The 21,336-nt window shown below is 38.9% G+C and overlaps 1 protein-coding gene across 1 annotated transcript; it reads right to left on the bottom strand.

Moving 5' to 3' along the window:
• Positions 1 to 965: 965 nt before the first annotated feature.
• On the bottom strand, positions 966 to 20,942 carry LOC124160227. The gene is made up of 5 exons (XM_046536035.1): positions 20,663 to 20,942; positions 12,579 to 12,825; positions 8,583 to 9,044; positions 1,421 to 1,694; positions 966 to 1,096 (listed from the first exon to the last, which is right to left on the bottom strand). Exons 1-5 carry the CDS (start codon positions 20,678 to 20,680, stop codon positions 1,090 to 1,092), a joined length of 1,008 nt encoding a protein of 335 aa, XP_046391991.1. The 5' UTR covers positions 20,681 to 20,942; the 3' UTR covers positions 966 to 1,089.
• Between the last annotated feature and the right edge of the window lie 394 nt (positions 20,943 to 21,336).

Here is a 21,336-nt window from a genome sequence, read left to right as displayed (position 1 = left end):
TGTACTGCACGTCAAAGCATAGAGTATATAAATAACTCTATGATAGAGGTCCTCTATGCGTCAAAGTCGCCTTCAACCGTTCGAATATAAGAAATACGCCACCGGATACTTCAGTGGACGTTGGTATCGAATACTTCAGTCATCGGCAAATTTGCTATCCGGCCCGCGGGGCGATTCGGAATTTGGAATGTGGCCCTCGTGGCCTAGTAAATTGGAGATCCCTGCTTTATATAATTTTAACAATCCAAAAATACAGTATTAGGGCAATAAACACTATTTGCTAACATTAAAGAACTCGTATGCCCTCTAATTTCCGTATAATTTTAAAAATTTTATTTGAAAAGCTTTCTAAGAACACGTCACGCAATCATACATTGAACATTAAAAAAAAAAAAACAAAACAGGAGCATGGAACTTGAAATGGGTAATTCGTATAATTTTTATCACTCGATCATTCATAGGCCTCAGCTGTGGGTGGGGCATTAGAGAATTGGAAAATCCAAAGTGGAGAAAAAGCACAGAAAATGAACTTCTTTCATGCTCACTCATTCACTGATTGACCGTAGGTTTGTTTGGAAGTTTTTATTTTTTTTCCTTCTGCAGTACCAAATTCACTCTTAGTTGTTTTTTTATTTGTTTTCTTATTTGTTCCATACTTCCGGGTATTTCACCCCGTCGCTTTGGGTGACAACAGTTTTTCCTACGTTACAACTGTTGTCACAAGTAGAAATTTCGCGGTGAGAATATCCGTATGTTTGGAGCTTTATACAGCGGTTATTTTTTATTTCATATTGCATATTCCATTATTTAAGTACGGCAGATATGGGATTTCAGAAGTATCTACGCTATAGACCATCTTGACAATTAGCTGGAAATTCGTTTAAAAAAATATTTGTCTTTTTATGAATTTTCATCTAAATCTTGCAATGATCTTAATATTTTTTCATTTAAATTTAATTTTTTTCCATAAACCTATGCGCAAAATCTTTACGAAGTTAGTAATAAAATCGGACCAAAATGTTGATGGATGGTGATGCGTTAACTTAGGTCTTACAATTAGTGAATGGCGCCGTCTTCTCTCTTTTATTTTCAGTACCTGAAAGGAGAGGGATACCATAGAGGATTATTAATCTGTCGAGTTTTAATCATTTTCGAGAAGTTAATGTAAAATATTTGCATTTTATATACCCCTTTTTAATGAGCCCTGACACCAAATAAAGTGAATCACCTCCGAGCTGCTTTCATGCATTCCAAATGATTTTTTTGTTGTGAATTATTGTTATTTCATCGTAGACTCGGAGAAGACCACGTGAGGTAATGCTAAGTAAGTGCTATTTTAGAAATTCATTCCGTCCTTTGGATATATCAACGATGAAAATACTTATTCATCTATTTATTTTTAACGGCATTTAATTCTTACCTTGTATAGCGATTATTTCCAATCTGAGACGGATTTCTTATGGGCAGCTCTGTGTCGTACAACCTCCTTGCTCCCCAATCTCGGTGGTGATTTGGCAAATGTACTCCTTCAGCTATGTTCAAGGGATGCCTTCCTATCCTCTCTCGGGATGGAAGCCTAACTTGGTTCCCATGGCTTACTTCTACATCTTCTACTACAACATCTTGAAGCGCGTCGTGGGACCAGTGATTCTTTGACCTCCGTGTAGCATTAGGTTTACTCCGGTTCCCATTGCCTATGCAGAGAATATAGTTTCAATATGAAGACATTGAAATTACGAATGAAAAATGGCTTGAAAAAGGTTTTGATGCTACGAATGAAAAAAAAATATAGAAAAACTGTTCAAAGGCTAAGTTTTTCTATTGGCTGATATATTATACTTTCTTGCAAGTGCGTACCTAAGATCATAACTAGGGAGGGCAAGCCATGGTCTAGGGGTGGGGGGCAAGACATGGGATTTATGAGATAATTTCCTTGAAAAATAGTTTTATTTTAGTTACATAACCTTATACTAATATATATCATTTTTCGTGGGTTTAAAGAAATTTGTTGAATGCTTTCGTTTATATTCAGTACTGATTTTGCTCAAAGACTTCTGCGATTTTTGCTTCTATGGGGAGGGGGGGGGGGTGGGGGGGGCAGCTGCCCTGCCTCTCGCTGGGTGCGCCCATGCTTTCTTGGTATGTTTTTTAGATGCTATTCAATATATCTATCTTCCCAGTTTCTAACATGCATTAAGGTAAATGCCAATAGTATTTAATTTTCCGGTAACATCCTCAAATTTTAAATGTATTTGAAATCCCAAGATGTGATACAACCATAGTGGGTATATTGATGATGATTATGAGGGTAGCAGTTTTTGGGTATCGTGGGAAGCAGTCGGCCACTGACAGGTCCATATACCTGATGCAACCTTAGGAAACACTCGAGACGCGAGAAACCGCGTAAATTTTATCCGCTGCGGCAGATGGATACGTTCATCCTGCGCAAAATTCCCAAAACAGCCTTGACCGTGACTAGAAATATGAGGGTTCTAGGTGAACCCTCTCAAGGATACAACACACCGGGGCCGGGACCCAAGCCCGTGGCTTGATCCGCCCGATCACCCGGGGAGGGGCTGGAGAGGATGGAAAAAAGGATAGAGGCGCCGCCGCGATGGGAGCCCGTCGACGCCTCTGGGAAAGGAAAGATACGGAAGGGAGGGGACGGGGAAAAACACCTTAACGCTACTGAGCGAAAAGGGCCCACTAAATAGCGAAACCAAGCATACGCAATTAATTTTCTACCAATTCTAGTGGATTTTCCTATGAGGAAGAAAAATCCATCGATCGAATCGGTAGATACCTTGACCGTGACAGTCCACAATGCGCTTATTGATGCTTTCCGAACACTTCTTACTTGTACGGTCAACGGACGTTCTTTTTAGGAAAAAAATCGTATAGCCGCAGATTTTTACACACTGGCAGGACCTCGTAGATATCCTATAAAATTCTTGACCCATAGGGGATGATCGGGGTCAAAGGGCCCTATTGAAGGCCACTGTTTTGTGATTAACCACAAATGTTTTACCTATAGCGAAACAATACAATATGAAATTAAACTAGATGGATTAGATACAGATTTGCGTACAATTCTTGTAATTTTTAATGTAGGATTTGTAGTTTACGAGTTGTAGAGGATGTAAAACTTTCAGTATTTTAAAAACCTTATTTCACCGGTATTTAGTCAACGTTTAATGATCAGTTAATTTTGTAATGTCAGAAAAATACCTTGTTTATTGAATAAAACATCTACTGAAACTAGTTAGGCTCAGGAGGAGAGAACTAATGTTGTACACTTGTAGGTGATTCTAGCTGTATGTGAAGTGGAAGTTTACTATGCCGTAACTTATTGGGAAACCTTGGCGAACAGAACGGAGGACAGGAGGTGAGAGCTACCCAAAAGCCTTCCCGCGTCTGATGCTCAGTGAGATGTCGGGTCCTTTTGTGAGTAGGGAGGCAATTGACGAGTGCCCTCTTAACGACTCCATTGAGGGAGTCAACAGGAAACCTCTTCAATTGCCCCTCGTGTGATTAAGACTTGCATGGATGACTTGATAATAATGTGGGCAAACACGCATGGGCGTCATCCTTGGTAACGGGGAGCACCGAGGTCGTCATCTTACGGTATGATTGCTTAGCAACGAGGACTGGAGTATTATGAAGTAAGCCTCATCAGAATGAAGCCTTGATCACTACATAACTATTTCTTAATTTGGAGTGGGAAAGGCGAGAAGATAGTCCGGCGGTACACAATAAATTTGAACGGCGTATGAAGATTGAACATAGCCATTGGTTGAGAAATCTCAACTATATATCAGACAGTAACAAGAAAGATTGTCCATGTCAAGAGGTATATGCTAAGGTCCCCTAGAATTGATTTTTCGATTGATGCACAGTCTCAACTGTGATCGATGGTATGTTCCTCGTATCAGTCTGGGTCATAATACTTCTACTTAATTTATTGAGAATGGGGCTCAATCCAGCAGTCAGTGTCATAGTTAACGTTTTGAAGCTCGGGAAGATAGCGAGATGAGTGATAGTGTCGCTCAAGTGTTACTCAACTCTTCATGAGATTGTGGATATGATAGAGACATTATTTTTGTCCTATTGCGAGGTTATTTATTACATGCGGTTTTGAATTCATGCTAAAAAGTAGATAATAATTTTAGGATCAGTGTGAGACGTAAACACTTCGGATCTAACGCATGCTCTTACGATGCGGCTGAGTCTGTGTGTAAACATCAAAACGTGAAGTCCTTTCAGTGACGGAATCAAATCTATATGTTTATTCTCTTCTGTAACTATATCAAGTAATGTTTGAAAGGCACATTATGAAAATATTTGGCTCGATTTATAAAACTAAAGTGTGACGTCAGAGGGAGGCCCCCGGGGGATAACCCCTTCCCAAAAATGATGTAAATAAAGAAAAAAAATAAGTGCCCCTGTCTGAGTTGTTTTCATAAATTCTGCGCGAGTGTATAGCCGCAGCATGTAGTAAACCCCCACCGTATAAATTATTACCTGTATTCATTTAAGTTTAAGATACATTGGGATTTCCTAATTTTAAAAGAGTCAACCTAGTATTACATCGACCTTGAACCCCCTTAATTTATCGATCCATTGTTTAAGTTATTGCCAAACATTATTTAGCACCACTGTTATCGACCATCAAGTTCTCCATAGAAAATACCCTACTATGTCGGTCATGGAGAGATGTTTTTGTATGACTCCAAGTCCAGGTAAATGTTACAGATTGAGACTCGAGCGAGATTCATTAAATTCAGAAATTTTTAGTTAATTTTAATTTAAACTCATGAGATGGTAGAAAAAATAAGATATACGATATTGTCGTGCAAGTTCGTGCCGAGCGGGTAAGGGTTAAGGGACTCACCCTTCTCCCTCCTCCCCAGTAGCGTAACTAGGAATATGTTTTTGGGGGGGATGGGATGGCCTGGGGTGGCGACCCTCCCACCCTCCCTTTTGAAAAATGACATGCTTGAAAGAACATTTTACATCATTTTGGAGATAAAAATTTAACTTTAAGCGGTTGAAGTTATTAAATGTCAAAATTCGACAATAGTTTCAAAAAATGTTTTTTATTTCTTCGAGGCTTTGGTGGTGGGATCCATCCCCTTATTCCTCCCATAGTTACGCCACTGCTCCTCCCCGAAATGATTGTGGAATGCAACCTATGGTTGCTCCCTCCAAATGAAACCCCCCGAAATTCCTCCTTCCCTGAGAGAAAAATCATTCGCCTCGACCGGGATTTAAACCCGGATCCCCCGATTTCCGGTCGAGTCCTTTGCCAGAAATCAGCTGATTCGGGTTCGAATCCCCGTCAAGGCGAAACATTTTTTCCTCTGCGGAATTTGCGCTCATTTTGAGCATTGCGGGTGACTCTGTAAAGTTATCACCGAGGCTAGTCCCGCGTATTGCTTAATTTCCTCCTTTCCGTTAACACCTCCGAAATATATTTCTCCTCCGCATAAATCCCTTCCTCCACCACCCACGAAAATTGTCATGGCTACGCAATAGTTTTCATGCATTGATGTGATAATACCAATGGACATATACTTGGGTATTGTAGGGTAAAATTGCGAAAAGCAAAGTGTCCACGTTCCAGGAAATTGGCTGCCTGAGGGGTATAAGGATGTCGGTAAAACTTAACATCACTTCGTCCGGAAATGATGTTAAATTTTTCCGACATGAGGAAACTTTCTTGTGTCATTTTAGCTCTCATACAGCTTTCGGTTATTCGTTTACTTTTGGGATTCGTGAGACTTTATAAACCTAATTTATTTCCCATCCTCGTCCAGCAGCGTTGTAGAAATTGTGATCTTTATTTCCATGGAGCTCGCTGATTGAAAAACTTTTCGATTCTTTCTTTTTCCTCTCCCTCAATCCTGTTGCTCGAACTTCATCCTCTAACTTCCTCTTTTTCCGGTCTTGCGTAGAACTTCCTAGCAACACTTCTCTTTCAAACTTGGGTAGCGGATACAAGCAAGTTTATCGTTGCATTACTTGTACTGATTATATTTGATAACCAAAGGGTTATAAAGAGAAACTCAAGATAATAGGGTATGATCGATAGAGAAATATTCCTTTCAGAGCTGGAATTTTCTAACCACTTTGAATTCGTACTATAGAGAGATCTTGCTATAATAGCAATTACTCACGAGACTAGTGATGCCATAAACTACTCTTTTTGTGGAGCTGCCTCACTGAGAGCCGCTCACACAGTGCGACTCAGGAAAGCACTTCTAGGTTGAGGGGAGAGGGAAGAGGAAGAAGGGGAAAGGTGGTGAGGGGGGATTTCTGAACGAACATTTAAAATGCAACATTTCCTAGATCACAATTTAAAAAATTGATTTCAAATCAATCACGTATTGCATAGTCACAATGTTTAACAGGTGATATATCTGAGGAACCAATTCTGCCGATACGTTGTATTTGTCATGGAAGACGGAGAATGGCAATTTTAAAAATTCTGTTGTTACAAAATATTCTCTCCGAAACTACATGATCATCTTAACAATTCATAATTAATTTCATCGATAAATTTTACTTGTTTGTGTTGGAACAAATTTTCATTTTTGTCTTGTATTTTCGGATTATTTTCATAAATTTGCCGTTGCCGAAAACTTTTACATGAGCATCTTCCACCATTTTTCTTTCACGGTGCATGAAACATGCAGGAGAGAGAATTACGATAAGGGTCATGTGAGAGACTTTAGAGTAATACCCAGAAAATGAATCAATAATATGGTATTTCCTGGAGTATAGGTCATTTAAACAAAAGTTAGCAGCCAACGTTTCGATTTATTTTCTTAAATCATCTTCAGGGCTATGTTAGAAAAAGTGTGAAACAATATAAAATACAGAGAATAAGACGATACACAATATTTATACATAAAGAAGGAACAATTGGTTTTTTTAATATATAATACAATATAATTTAAAGAAATATGTATATGTAAACATATATATAAGAACAGAATGTAATATACAAAAACTTTTGACCTAGGTTGTGGCAATACCTTAGAAACAAAACATAAATAAATATGTTCAAAGTTTAGAGGTATGTCAAAATTTTTTGTATATTACATTCTGTTCTTATATATATGTTTATATATACATATTTCTTTAAATTATATTGTATTATATATAAAAAAACCAATTGTTCCTTCTTTATGTATAAATATTGTGTATCGTCTTATCCTCTGTTTTTATATTGTTTCACACTTTTTCTAACATAGCCCTGAAGATGATTTAAGAAAATAAATCGAAACGTTGGCTGCTAACTTTTGTTTAAATGACCTATACTCCAGGAAATACCATATTATATATTAAATAAGGTCAAGAAAAGAAAAAAAAATAATAATTAAAATGAATCAAGAGAATATTTCAAGCGGCGTGAAAAGGGGAGAAGTGGGCTACCCGCGAAAAGTGCCATATGCTCCCTTTGACCCGCCAAACGTGCCATGAGCCTCACACGGAAAATGTTTGTGGTAGCAGTCGTGTGCGCATGGAGTCCGACTTCCACCGCTCACGGCTCCAACACGCACAGTGTGCGCGAAAGGAGTCGTGTGCCCATGGAGTCCCACTCCCACCGCACACGACTCTAACGCGCACATTGTGCGCTGAGGGAGTCATGAGCACCGGGGGTCTTGACTTCGCCTCGCACAATTCCAGCGCACATTGTGCGCAAAGGGAGTCGTGTGCGGATGGAGCCGACTTCTACCGCTCACGACTCCAACACGCACAGTGTGCGCGAAAGGAGTCGTGTGCGGTCTGCGGAAGGGAGGGAGTCGCGAATCACCAAATAAGACTCTCCCGCCTCACAGCTCTATTTTTCATGAGGTGGTGACGTCAAAGGATTTCTGTTTCATTTGCTCGTTCAGGGAGAACCGTTCATGGGGGAAGGAATCGCTTACAAGCTTCTAAAAAACAGTGAGCCGATGGAGGACAACGCCAGGGCGAGAGGAGTAGCTGAAAATCGTTGGCTGGCTCGGCGTGAGCTCGTGACGTCATCAACTCATCTACGATTATGCCCATCGGTATTTCGCTGCGAATAGCTCAAGATGCAATTAATGGATTTAAATACAGAAAAATATCTCTTTATTTTTCAAACTCTATCAAGATCGACAATGAGGAGAAATTGGTGATCGACCCCATTGACGTGACGTTTTCAGTGACAAACTAGGGCGACTATTGTACATTTGGCAACGTTAAATTCGCTCCGCCTCTCTCTCGGTACTAACCGTACTAGTGGCGTCACTATGGGGGGGATGAGGGGATAGATCGCATCAGAGAAATGAAAAAGTTATTTAAATATATTGCCAGGTTCTGAAATATAATAACAGCATCTGCTTAAATTTAAATTTTTTGTGCCAAAATTACGTAAAATTTATATTTAGGAATGTCATTTTTCAAAATTTTTCTCGCCCCAGGCCATCTCATCCCTCACCCCCCAAAGCATATTGACTCGTACTACCCCTCCCCATTAGCGAAACCTTCTGAGAGTGTCCGGGCTCTCATGAAATCTCACCCGCGAAATTAAAGTGAAATATAGGTGTACTGACCTATTTGGAAAGCCTTCATCCCGGCGCCATCGAGTCGACCTCCGCCCGAACCGCCCGTGTCGTTACCGCTGGCGAAGCTATCACCGATACCGCTACTTGTGCTGCTGGTACCCTCGCTCTCGCCGTCGCTACTCCCGCTACTGCTTATACTCCCGCCGCTATTCACCCTCTTCCTCTCCTCCCCCTTTCCCGATATCACGAAGTCCGAGGAGGCGTCCGGGAGTGGCACCAGGACCTGTTGTCTTCGGCTCGCCTCCCTGAGTAGGGACACTTGCGGTAAGACGGTGTCCGTGTGATAAGGTAGCCTCGAGGTCGCTCCAGTGGTTCCATCCGTCCTCATGAATGGTATCGGCTGCTCTGGGGGTCCCCTCTGGCTTTCTTTGAGCACAAGCTCGACGAATTGGGTGACTGCGGGTGGAACCCTGGTGTTCGGGACATCCAGGACGCTTATCTCTCCCCTTCCTGTGAATAGATAAGGCGATAGATGAGTAGATAGAGTATTTCTCATTTGTTCAGGTATTACACTACGATATCGGTAATCCGACACATGCATTTCGACGTCCCGACAATGCCACGGCTGCATGCAACCGTGGCATTCCTGGATAATCGAAAACGCTGGATTATTGGAAAAGTACAGAAAACAAGCACGATGCGCAAAAGCTTTTTATGGTATGATTTTGCAAATAAATACTTATCGTGACGCCAACTCTTCTTACTGCCTAGGGTAAGTCAAGGTAGATAACCTAATTAATAATAACGATTATGGTCAATAAAGGCAGAATGAACCCTGGACACCACTGTGACTTTGCAAAGAACATTTACCGATGTAGTGGATCATGTAGCCAAAACTTCATGCAAATGGTTATGAAATGACTAACACCTGCTTATATAATAATAAAATAAATACTTACCACGTATAAAACAATCTTTTATTGAAAACGTATGAAATTATATTAGCCGAAGGGAGGTCGCCAGCCCTGCACGCCGGATTACTGGACGTGTCGGATTACCGCAAGGCCGTATTACAGAGATTGTACTGTGGCAACAATTTGATTTTAATTATTTCTTACACTTTGCCGGAGAATATTATCAGCGAAGGCTATAGAATACGTCTTTTACAGAGGGTTACTCGCTACATAACCACCGACACAAAGCAGAATTTTGCTTTAGATTCACGATGTAGAAAATTTATAGAAAGACGTGGTGTAAGTCACTTGGCGGGCCTCGGTGGAAGTTGATGACAGTTGCATTAATATGATTTGATGCTTTCTCGGTGAATAATGTGTGTAAAGTCTACTCGGGATTCCCACTGGGTTAAATTATCCATATTAGCCAATTATCCAATTATATGGATTACTTAACCCTGTGAGAATCCCGAGAAGAGATTACGCACAGTTGCCTTTATGTTCTCTTCCGAATTAATGGTTGCTTAAGTCAACTGAGAAACAGATTTTGTGCATGATTCACCCGGTCGCGAGGCGGAGAAGACTTCACGAAGATTTAGTTTTGCTGTTTTCATTTGCATCCTGGTATTCCTTTCTTTGGAAACATTAGCAACTACTAAAAAGAAGTAGTAACTGTAATCCATCTAGTAACCGAATTGACTCTTTTACGAAATTCTTTTATTACCGAATCCTTTGAAGTTTGAAAGAGAAGAAGACACCTATTTTATGTCGTTCCCATCTTTCAAGGTTGCGGCGACGAAACGTCAATTCCTTATGCCTGGGGCTATATTCGAGTATCGCGAATGTGAATTTTCTTCACTTCGTTATTGCTGACAGTTTCTGAATGAGGTAGTAAGGTCCGAAAACCAGCCAAAATCGCGGGAAAAAATCTCAAATAACGCCACTAGTGCTAAAAAAAACATAAAAAGTGGCATTATTCAATCATTTATTATGGAATGTCTATTTCAGTTTTTTGCCAGCTTGAAGCTGAAATCAGAAGAGTATTTTCAGTTCAATTCTTGTTACGCAAACTACATTTGTGCTGTTTTTTACATCAGTGTTGAGCTCCTTCACTAGCATTAGTTAAGTTTTGAATATAAAATCGTGTCTAACCAATATTGAAAGCTTCTTTACTTTTTACAAATTCCTTGTAGTTGTCATATTTTTATTTATCGTTAATCTTCCTCTTCACATTAGTAATAAGATGGAAAAGTGGACGACGTCGTGTATTCATATCTTTAAAATTCACTTATCCCGATTAGTTATCGACCGCCAACCTCTCATATCAATAATACGTTCCTTGCATCAGATATTCAGAGAGAGTCAATGTATATGTCAACCTATTGATTACAGAGAGCATTTTATTTACTCGATTAGGGGACAAAATAAAGTGGCGTTGGACCTTGAAAGAAAAGATAAATATCAAGGTGCGGAGGTAGTTGAAACCCCGCTTCAGTATTCATACGACTTAATGCGAAAATTGTACCACCCTAGCCTACCATTGAAGTAACTATTCTGAATAAAAGTAACAGAAGCATGCGAAATGTAGTGGAATGACATCCTTTAAGTATAAAAAGAAAATGGAGATGGCACTTTTCCACAGTTTTATTTAAAGTACGACGCGTTTCAACCGTTAGGTCATTATCAAGTACAATAGTAACTACTTCCCCCCGGAAAGCTGTGAGAAAAGGAATATTATCTTACTATCATTTCGCTACACCTAATTTGAGTTCTCATCTTAAAAATTTCTCTAAATAAATACTACATATTTACTCCAAGAATTAAAAAAAAATATCACCGAAGTTAACGCTGATATCGGAAATGAAGTTCAAGAAAAAGATTTTTTTTTAATTCCTAAGGAATATTATGCGGCGTTTTATGACACCCATGGGTACATTACAGGCTGTCTATAATTTATCATTTTGAAATCTCATCTTAAGATTTTAATGGTTACGAGGTTGTCTTTCTAATTGTCCTCATTCCAAGTAAAACTGTTTCGCCAGTATGCATAAGGCTTCTTACCGAACCAGGAAACTAACAAATGACCTGTTACTACTCATTCATTAGAGATGTGTACTGTGAATTTGCTATTCCCTTCGACGGGGATCGACTTAAATGACAGCAAGATACAGTCTCAAAGTTATCGCCTCGAAATTTTCTCGGTGTTTTAGGCAACATTTGTCGGCATATGTATTAAGGCATTTGTCTGTACCATATCAGTATGTATCTGCATTTCAAATATAAAATTATTAATCTGACAATGATATACTACTGAGGCAAATGTTGGGAGTGATATAATTAGTATGCCTTCAAAATGTCATGGTATCGGCGTAAAATTTAAACGAATAATGACCGGTAGAGCGTGAGTGAGGCGTCCTCCTTATATGGTTTTCATCCACCACAGTAAACCTCATCCTGTTCAACTTGTATAGCCATTTCACTATTTCGGTCTTCGGGGTGAAGCCGCATCGAGTTGTAACTGTTCACATACCTGGAAGACGTTTCGGAGGCGATGTAGCACTCCATCTTCTGGGCACACCAAGCGATCAACTGTAGAGTAGATCCAGCGCTTGATATAAACATGAATGAATGAAGATTGAGTGCTGCATCGCTTCCTAAAAGTTTGCCTGGTATGTGAACTGTGACAACTCGTCAGGGCTTCACCCCGAAGACCGAGATAGTGCAATGGCCAATTTTGACTGCGGAAGCCTACCTTTTAGAATTGTATAGACATTCGGGAATTCTCCTCGGGTTCTATATCAGGTTAATTCACTCGTATTGGCCGACGTTTCGGAAAACGACTCGTCTTCCATTCTCAAGGAGTGTCACTATCTGAATAACCAAGTTCACTAAAATAAATTGTGAGTTACACTATATTTCAGAGTGTGAATTTGCTCATTCAGAAGGTAATACGCCTTGAGAATGCAAGACAAGTCGTTTTACGAAACGTCTGCTAATGCGACTGAGTTAACCTGGTGTAGACCCAGAGAAGAATTCCTGAATATTATTCACCACGAAAAATCAAAATCGTTTGTTGTAAAGTCATAGTTACCTCTGATCGTTCCATCTCTCCTAAAGTCTTCGCTAGTGACCACATCTTCTAGTCGAATGTCCTCCTCTCTGTGGAACTTGCCGGGACCAATATGTCTTCTATCGCCGAGCCCAAACTTTTTCATCCCATCTTCGTAGTCACTCTCTTCGTTATCCGTATCATATGAGCTATCCGTGTCGCTGTCATTCCTTCCTGGCCTTCTTCTCCTACGTGGGCTCGACTGCTCCTCTGAGCCTCCAAAACACGTCTGAAAAGTAAAATATCAATTATAAGAGCTGAAATTTTCGAAGTGTATGCTAGGATTAAGTTAGGGCTCCACATGATACTTAAACGTATGCGTGAAATAATGTGATATGAAAATATATATGTGAAATTTATAATATAGTAAGTACGTAAATTCTAAGCGATGAAAAGGAAGTCATCATCATCATCACTGGTCAACAATCCTAGGATTGGTTTGACGCAGCTCTCCACTCAGTTCTCCTATCAGTAATCTTTTCACTCCTACGTATTTCTTCTCTTTCACATCTCTCTTTACTTGTTCCATATATTTTGTTCGAGGTCTTCCTTTTCCATTCTTGCCTTCCACTTGTCCTTCGACGATTGTCTTCATCAGGCCATCATGTCTCAAGATGTGGCCTATAAGGTTGTTCCGTCTTCTTATTAAGGTTTTCATGAGGATTCTCTTCTCTCCTACCCTTCTTAGGACTTCCTCGTTACTAACTCGGTCGATCCATTTGATTTTCATCATTCTTCTGTAGCACCACATTTCAAAGGCCTCTATCCTTGCTTTCTCCGCTGCGGTCATTGTCCATGCCTCACTTCCGTATAGGAGCATACTCCAGATGTAGGTTCTTATAAATTGTTTCTTTACTTCCATATTTAAGTTTCCCGCTGTAAGCAGGTCTCTCTTTTGGTGGAATGCTATCTTCGCCTGGGCTATTCTGCTGATAATTTCTTTCTTGCTTCTCCCGTCACTAGTTATCTTGCTTCCCAAATAACAGAATTCATCCACCTGTTATTTGGTGGATGAAGGAAGTACTTCGCTAATTCTAAGCGGTGAGCGGTAGACAGGTCAAACGCTGAATATTTTCCAAAGTTCGGGGGAGGGGGTTTCATGTACAGTGCTCTCCTCCCCCCGTTTAGGATTAGATAAGGTGCTCCTTCCAGCCTGATTAGGATGGGGTACTCCTCCCCTTCTGCTTGGGATAGGGTGCTCTTGGGTTTTCCAGTTGAATACCCACATTTCGATGATTCAGTTTGCCATCTCCAAGACGATGGCTGATTACTCAGTGATTCAAATTCGACCCCATGGTTTATTTGGATAGGTGGGGTTAGATTTCGCGGACGAAGGCATAAACGTGTGAAATTCGTACGTTGTGGGAAGGGAGCAATGACTGTGCGCTGAATCTTTAAACATCAGGTCTTTAAACCACTTTGGGGCAATTTGTTTTGGACGCCGGTATGAAAGACGAGAAAAATAATTGGATGAATGATTAGCTCTCTAACGATACTCCTTTTTTCCCATAATTTTTTTGTATTTCTCCAGCTATAAGAGTTATTTTTCCTCAGACAATCCTGTCATCCTGGACTATATGCGTGCTAAGCCAACATTATTCTTGAAAACGCTGCCCATTTGTTGATAACATTCATACTGCAATGGAGTTAGTTAAAAGAAAAAATAATTTTAATCCGTTACCGATGTAAATTCATGAAGTTCAGTTTAATCTAAAATGGCTATCAAGCTCCCATAGCTTCAAACAGAATTCAGTTTGTTGATTTTCCATGCGTCTCTAACTTCAAGTAAGGTTTTTGTCATAATCCTCCTCATCTTTGATTAAAATGTCAGGACAGTGTCCGGCATGCCACCATGACAAGCAAAAGAGAATGGATTGCATATTCAGAAGGTTTTGCATAAACACGGTGACTCAAATGTTAACTTCCTCGTCTGAGGACCCTCATTAATACATTCAAGATAGCTGGGCAGTAGTCAAAAGTCGAGGTCATTTTTTTATTTATTCCCACACCTCCGAAAACAGCACCATTCGGCCTTTACATCGGGACTTTTGATAACATTTCGTGCCCACGTGCACAAATATCCATGCCCTGGACGAGAATAACTTAGCGAGGCGGGACTCGAACCCGCGACCGTTGGTTTAGCGGGAGAAGACTTTACCCCTCCGCCGCCGATGACGGCTTAATTGATCATGAATATTGAAATCCCAACTAATGTATAGCTATGGAAAAAGGAAGCAAATGGAATAAATAGATCTAATTAAAATCCTTCTCCTTGAGTGTTGAATTTAATGGAAATAAATGTTTCAATATTAATAAACCTTTTGTCCTTAATGATTCTGAAACATTGACAGCTACCCAAGAAACAATTAGAAGGTGAGAAAAAAGATTCTCATGATTCTCATATGGTGCTGCGATAGATATAGAAATATGGTAAATAAGGAAAAAAGCTGAAATATATGAACCAGTTCCTTGAAATTCTTTTATGAATTTAATCGATATTCTCTTCCACTCCCAAGTTTTTACCTTATATATACTAATTTATATTCTTTATTTGCAATTTTTAAATGAACTCGTTCGAACTTTGTTCCTACTCTTAGTCGAATTAATCATCTCCATTTTTATCTCCCTTCACAAATTTCTAATGCCTCCAGTTGGCTGATATATTTTTTAATTATTTATAATTTAAATCTCTCGGAGCTTATTTCTTTAGGATCCATAATGGAGTTCTGACTGGTCTTTTCTCTCCATCATTCTTCAGAGTAGACTGGTGCGCCGACTGTACGTATATACAGTGCTATGGCGTAGGCGTCGTCATTTTTGCCTGCATGTCGTAATGCATTTTTTTATCGATTTCTAACTTTTTTGTGATGTCTCCGTCTCTTATATCCTTTTACTTTGGTCGAATATTTTAATTCCTAATGGCAGCCATATCCTTTGAACTCGCTTTGTAATGCATTCTATCGATTAACCCTCCGGGTGTTTCTCAGTAGCATTGAATTGCTCCTTTTCTATAAGTTTCCTTCTACGGTTTTAAAGCAGCCTTTTATAGCTACTATTTGCTCCTATATTCTGTTTATCACTTGAATATGGACCAATATTTCTTCAATTCATACCGAAGTTAACTACAAGTTTTTGCTTATAAAGGTATTTCCTTCCGATTTATAACATATGTTTACCCTTATCGTGGTGTTACCATTCAAATGCATTATATCTGTTAAAATCCTAAAGAAATATTTAGTTCTCCTGGATTCCCATCACGTGCGTTGACTTTGGTATGCAACGTTTTAGCTCTATGACTGCAGCCATTTTTCGGCTGAGAATATTTTAGGGAATACTGGCTTCAGGAATGGAAAAAATCACATCGTCGTGAAGACACATTTTGGAATAGACCAGAAAATACTGTCTACAATAGTTAACACACGTGAGAGGAACCCGGGAGGGAGCAATATTTCTACATCTTTTTGGAAATCTTCGGCGTTAACTGTTTTCACTCCCGTTCCATTCTCTCCTTTTCTTTATTGGCATCATCTCTCTCATGCAAAGGATACGCGAGATTACTTGACTTGGCCCCTGGGTTGGAGAGATTATCGCTGGTTACTCGTGACAGCGTGGTTGCTCCCTCGGGTGCAAGGATTAGGAGGATTACTCCCACGACGAATTACTAGCTAAATGCTCACGATATCGTCTGGAAATTTTCAGATCATAGAGAGTGGACCGTATTTTATTTTTGTCAGTATCTAAAATGTGAAACAATTTCACCGCAGTACTCTCATTTAAAATATTTGTATTAAAGATACTGGCAAATAGCGAAAAGGGTTACTCACATAACCTGGAAATGTCGATTAAGTGGTATTAGCTTTAAACGAGTAACTTGTCGCGTAAAAGGCAAAATTGAACTGATAGATCGTGAGTGAATTCCTGTGCTCTTTTTTGTACTACTTTTGTAGCATTTTGAGACTTTTTATCTTGGCATTTCCGCCGTAGTATCATTACGTGAGGGTCTGAACCATTGGGGTCAGACCATTGCCCGCTTAGAAAAGTACCAACGCGATGCGGACCACCTTTTGTGTCTCTGACCTTCGATCGATCTTACATGCTTGTCCCATCAGAAGCAATTGTCAATTCTTCCGCCATTTCCCTTAAAGGGGTCATCTTTATCGGTATTGCAAGCATTTCCCCTCCGGTAGGAACTAAAAGTAGGGAATTTATCTAAGATGATAATAAAATATTGCCAATTTAGGACAAATATTCATGCAGAAATCGAATTTCGATTTGGTAACAAAGTAACATTTTTTACATTTTAACCTTCATCATGGAAAGTAAAATATACCAATAAATTGCAATGAAAGTTATGAGGTTGAAATATTTCAGTCTTCTAAAAAGAAAAATCCAATACATGCTTGTGTACATATTATATATGATAATCAATTATAAAATAAAACTAAATTTTAGCTATGGAAACATTCTTAACGTTTTTTTATCGCACTATATTTTTTCCATTTTACTTGTTTTGCCATTGCTTTGTCTATTCTCTATCGTATAAAGATTACTTTTTTTCTTATAGCCAAGATTTGCGGTATGTGTTCAACCTTTGATTCAGGAAAAATAAATAACAGATAATTACTTGGCTCTATCATTTTCCACAGTGTCTTATTTTTCCTTTGGAAATATCGAAGTGACTGTACTGAACCAAACAATATGTTGCCTTATCAACCCGGAAATCAGCTCTAATTAGTAGCTTGTTCGCTTTTGCGTTGGCAGAAAAACAGAATCATTTTGATTCAAATTAAGCTACCATTCATCTCTAAAAAAGCGGTACTTGATTTGATTCTATTGAAAGAACGTAATTTTACGCTTCGAAGCTTTTACACTGAAAAAAATATTAAGGGCATTTCATATTTCGTCATTACTGCCATAAAATATCGCTTGTTCTGTGAAAATTTCATATTTATCATTCAAAGTGAAATTGATTTTTCAGCTTGCAGCTCTGATATTACCATGAACTCTATAGCAAAATAATACTTCAAGGTAGTTTTTTTAAAATTAATATAGGATTCTATAGTGTTTTCAGTTGCGCACATTTATTCCTAACATTAATTGTGTGTATTTTTAAACATATCAGTATTTTACTAAATTACATTACTCCAAATTATTATGCTACAAATGGCTATAAATTTAAACCTATTTTAAGGGCCGGATTTTATATTTTGTTTCAAAATGCACGCTCTTATTATTGTTTCGTTTCTCTGTAATGTGTAGTGAAAATAATTCTCGCACTGTAAACGTGTACCTTTCATCATAGTATTTCACTACGGTCTGATAAGTGAATTTATTACAAATATCCTTTTATTTTCGATTAAGACATTTTATGTTGTAACCTTTTTCTGTAAAAAATCATACAACTATCAAATTATGAAAAATCAAAGAGATACAATTTAGCTTACGTTCTCTGCGCGTCAACTCTTCAAGGTTAAGTCGTAAGTGTATCCGAACGTTTCCGTTCGGAAGTTGAAGGTCATCGCATTGTTTGTTATGAATGCCTTCGGCTCATTTCGTGATTTCGTGGCGGCACTGTATAAATATTTCGTTTAATCGAACTCTTATGGATTTCGGCTTAACAGTGTGACGCATTCACCTGATGCTAACACGGTGAAACGCTATTCCTTCCATTAATACCATTAACTTACGAAGGTCGGCCAAGATAACGAGGCTTCTCGTGCTATAATTTATAAAAATTGAATTTGAAAATCCGGATTTTTATATTGGCTTTTATAGTGCGCCATGGCAATATTTAACATACGAAAGATGTGTATTAAGGCTGCATTATATTTGCCGTTTTGGCAATAATTATCGTTCCTGAATCATGATCAAAATAATGACCTTAAACGGCCTACTTTTTATTATCATTAGCAAATGAATCCTGTAAAAGCCCGTTAATTAAATGGGAACAGCTCTATGGCCGGCTAATGTAGATGGAAGAGTATTATTAGCTTTAAAATATTACGTTTAAATTATCCACATTCTAAATCTCTATTTAAGTTTTAAGATGCACAAAAAAAATCGAGAAATGCTTTATCAAATTGGAGCTGCTATAGTAAAATGTCAATTTTACGAGTTTTCGTTGGTGGAAATATCAAAATAGCTGATAGAGAGTTACTTTAATTTTGCGATTTGATTTCGCATAATATTCGCTAAAAACCATAACCAGTTGAATTACGGTCGTATTAGGCAGTTTATTATGTTGTATTTGAAAAAATAGCAAAAAAAACTTCGGTAAGGATAACTGTTCACGAATTTTTGATATTTATCTTTATTTTCCTCAGTCGGTTGTGAAAAAGGTCTCTGCAAAAGATCTTATTTGCGACATTGAATGTTTTGTCCTATCTTTTTTGACGAAATTGAAGGTGTAAAAACTTTTCTCGGGATACCGCGCGGGTAAGATTATAAGAGAGCGTCAAGTTAGAGCGTAAGGTACTGACAAGTAATTTGATTCCAATATATTCAATGCAATATAGATAATTGAAGCATTTTGACTGAAAATTATTTGAATTATGAGGTGAATCAAAAAATCGTGTTAAATTTATAGAAAACGCCATTGTTGAACTAATTTCCAATTATGCCCGCGAAATACGCAATGTGAATTACTTAAAGAAATTCACATCCGTGTTCTACGATCCAGCTCATTTAAATGATTTAGATAAGGAAAATATGTTCGGGACTCAACATTACGATTTCAGAACAGCATATTCTGAAAATACCCAGATGTTGAGTTGAAAATATTTTATTTCAATCGTTTTGCTCCAAGTCGTAGTGTATGTTTACTTTGCGAAATGCATTGAATGCGTTTTGAACCTGGGTGGTAAATGTGCTTTGAGTAAGGAAATATCTTCGCATATTTGCCGTCTTGTGGATTCTTACTCCAGGTATAGACTCTCAACGGACACTGACCGTAACACACATGGACGTCTGAGAATGATGTAAACATAGTGAATAATTCTAATTTTCTTACATTATTTCCTTCTATAAACGTAACCTGATTACCTTAGGCGCAGGGATCTAATTATCTAACATATTTCATGCTACTCCTGAAATGATATTAGTGCAATGGAAGTTGGAGTGATACAGTAAGGTCGTATGTCAGCATGAATATTATTATTGTTAACAAAGGAACATATGAATAAATTTATAGTGTCTTGTTTGGCTACATATGTCATGAATTGACGTAGGGAAAACAGAATAATATTGATTTTGTCTTAAATAAAAAGCTCATATATATAAAAAAAAAATGTTTTGTAGACCTATTAATTTAGGTATTGGGACACGCTCTTTTCATGCTTGATTAGAATCAATATCGCGGATTGCGAGGAGAAATATACGCTTCATTCACGAGTCGTTGCATGTCATATGAATTTAAATCGCAAGTCAGCTCGCGTTACAAAAATTTTACTGAAACAATTCATTATAATTCTTTCAAATAAGATAGGTGTTGTTTTGTTAAACTTGTGTACCCACTTCGATTTGCCATGGTCGACTGCTATTTGTGTTTCATAAAATAATTGGAAAAAATACTAAGCTGCCGCTGTCTTTGTGATATATCTTGTCGGTAGTTCATGTGGTCCTGGGCGTTATACCATTAAGGGAGGTTGTCATTGCCATCATAAGGTAAAAAAAAGAGGTTTCGGTTTGTTTTCAGGGCCTATTTCTGGAAAAAGTATGTTCTCAAAATGCAGGGCCGAAGCGTGCGAGAGGGCCTAGGTATTAAAGCTCCCTCCGAAATGCTTTAAAGATACAGTCTGAAGCGTATTCCATTCAACTGAACAATCATCGAAATCATTCGCTGCCCAGTTGAATCTCCCAAAACGTTTTTATGACAACGACCTTGTAAAAAAGTAATCGATAAGTTTTGCTAATGAATGTGAATGGTTATTTTATTTTACTAATCTAAACGGTGGAAAAAATCGTGCGTGAAATTAATACCAGAAATGGCCTAGGCTAGAAAATATTTTTTTTCTTCAATTTCCGCGCGTGCTGTAAGGAATATAGAAAAAAAAGGAAATAGTACTTGCCGCCCAGAACCTCGACATCTCTGCCTTCGAGGAAAAGCCGGGACATTCGAAACACTGTCGAAGGTGTCACTTCTCGATTTTGTGTCTTCGATCGAAGTGAAGAGGAACGAGGAACAAAACCGCTCGCAATACGCGTCCGCTAAAAATTGAACGAAGAAAGAGAACTGTCTCGCTTTATGTTGGGGAAGGATCCAGTCCGTGAGCGGGAGAGACGGGAGCGCCACGATGCTCGCAGCGGACGGAAGACGCAACACTTTTTGACGTCCAATGGACTCCCTTACTCAAAGAGTCTGTCGGTATGAAAGACGCCTGGCGGCAATACGCAACCCTTACCCGCCACTCAACTCTTGTTTCTCTTTTCGCCCCCACTCCCCCTGCGGCTGTCCTCGGTCCTCCCACGTCTCTCCATGCGACCTCGAGGGGAGGAGGGGGTGCGCCTCGCCCCCACGTGTGCCTTCTCCCCCTTGCAAACAAGCAGCACCCCCACAGTGGACACCGCCCCAACAGCTCCCACCTTAACCCCTCCACATGTTCGCCGTCATTATTAATTCAGGGCCCGCCTCGCTCCCACGCCCCCCTTGTCCTCCTTTCTTCTTAGGACCCCGGCAAGGTCTTTACTTCATTTTTTTTCTAAAACATTATAATTTATTTGCTTCTACGCGAGAGATGTTGGA

The sequence above is a fragment of the Ischnura elegans genome, chromosome 6 (genome assembly GCF_921293095.1).
Source record: "Ischnura elegans chromosome 6, ioIscEleg1.1, whole genome shotgun sequence".
Lineage (NCBI taxonomy): Eukaryota > Metazoa > Arthropoda > Insecta > Odonata > Coenagrionidae > Ischnura > Ischnura elegans.
The sequence above is the reverse complement of the archived record's forward strand: the minus strand, read 5'-3'. Positions and strand labels throughout refer to the sequence as shown.

Coding starts and splice junctions, on each gene's coding strand:
- LOC124160227 (XM_046536035.1), bottom strand. Junction 9,045..12,578: donor GAGAGATGGAACGATCAGAG/GTAACTATGACT, acceptor ATCTATTCACAG/GAAGGGGAGAGATAAGCGTC. Junction 1,695..8,582: donor GATGAAGGCTTTCCAAATAG/GTCAGTACACCT, acceptor TTCTCTGCATAG/GCAATGGGAACCGGAGTAAA.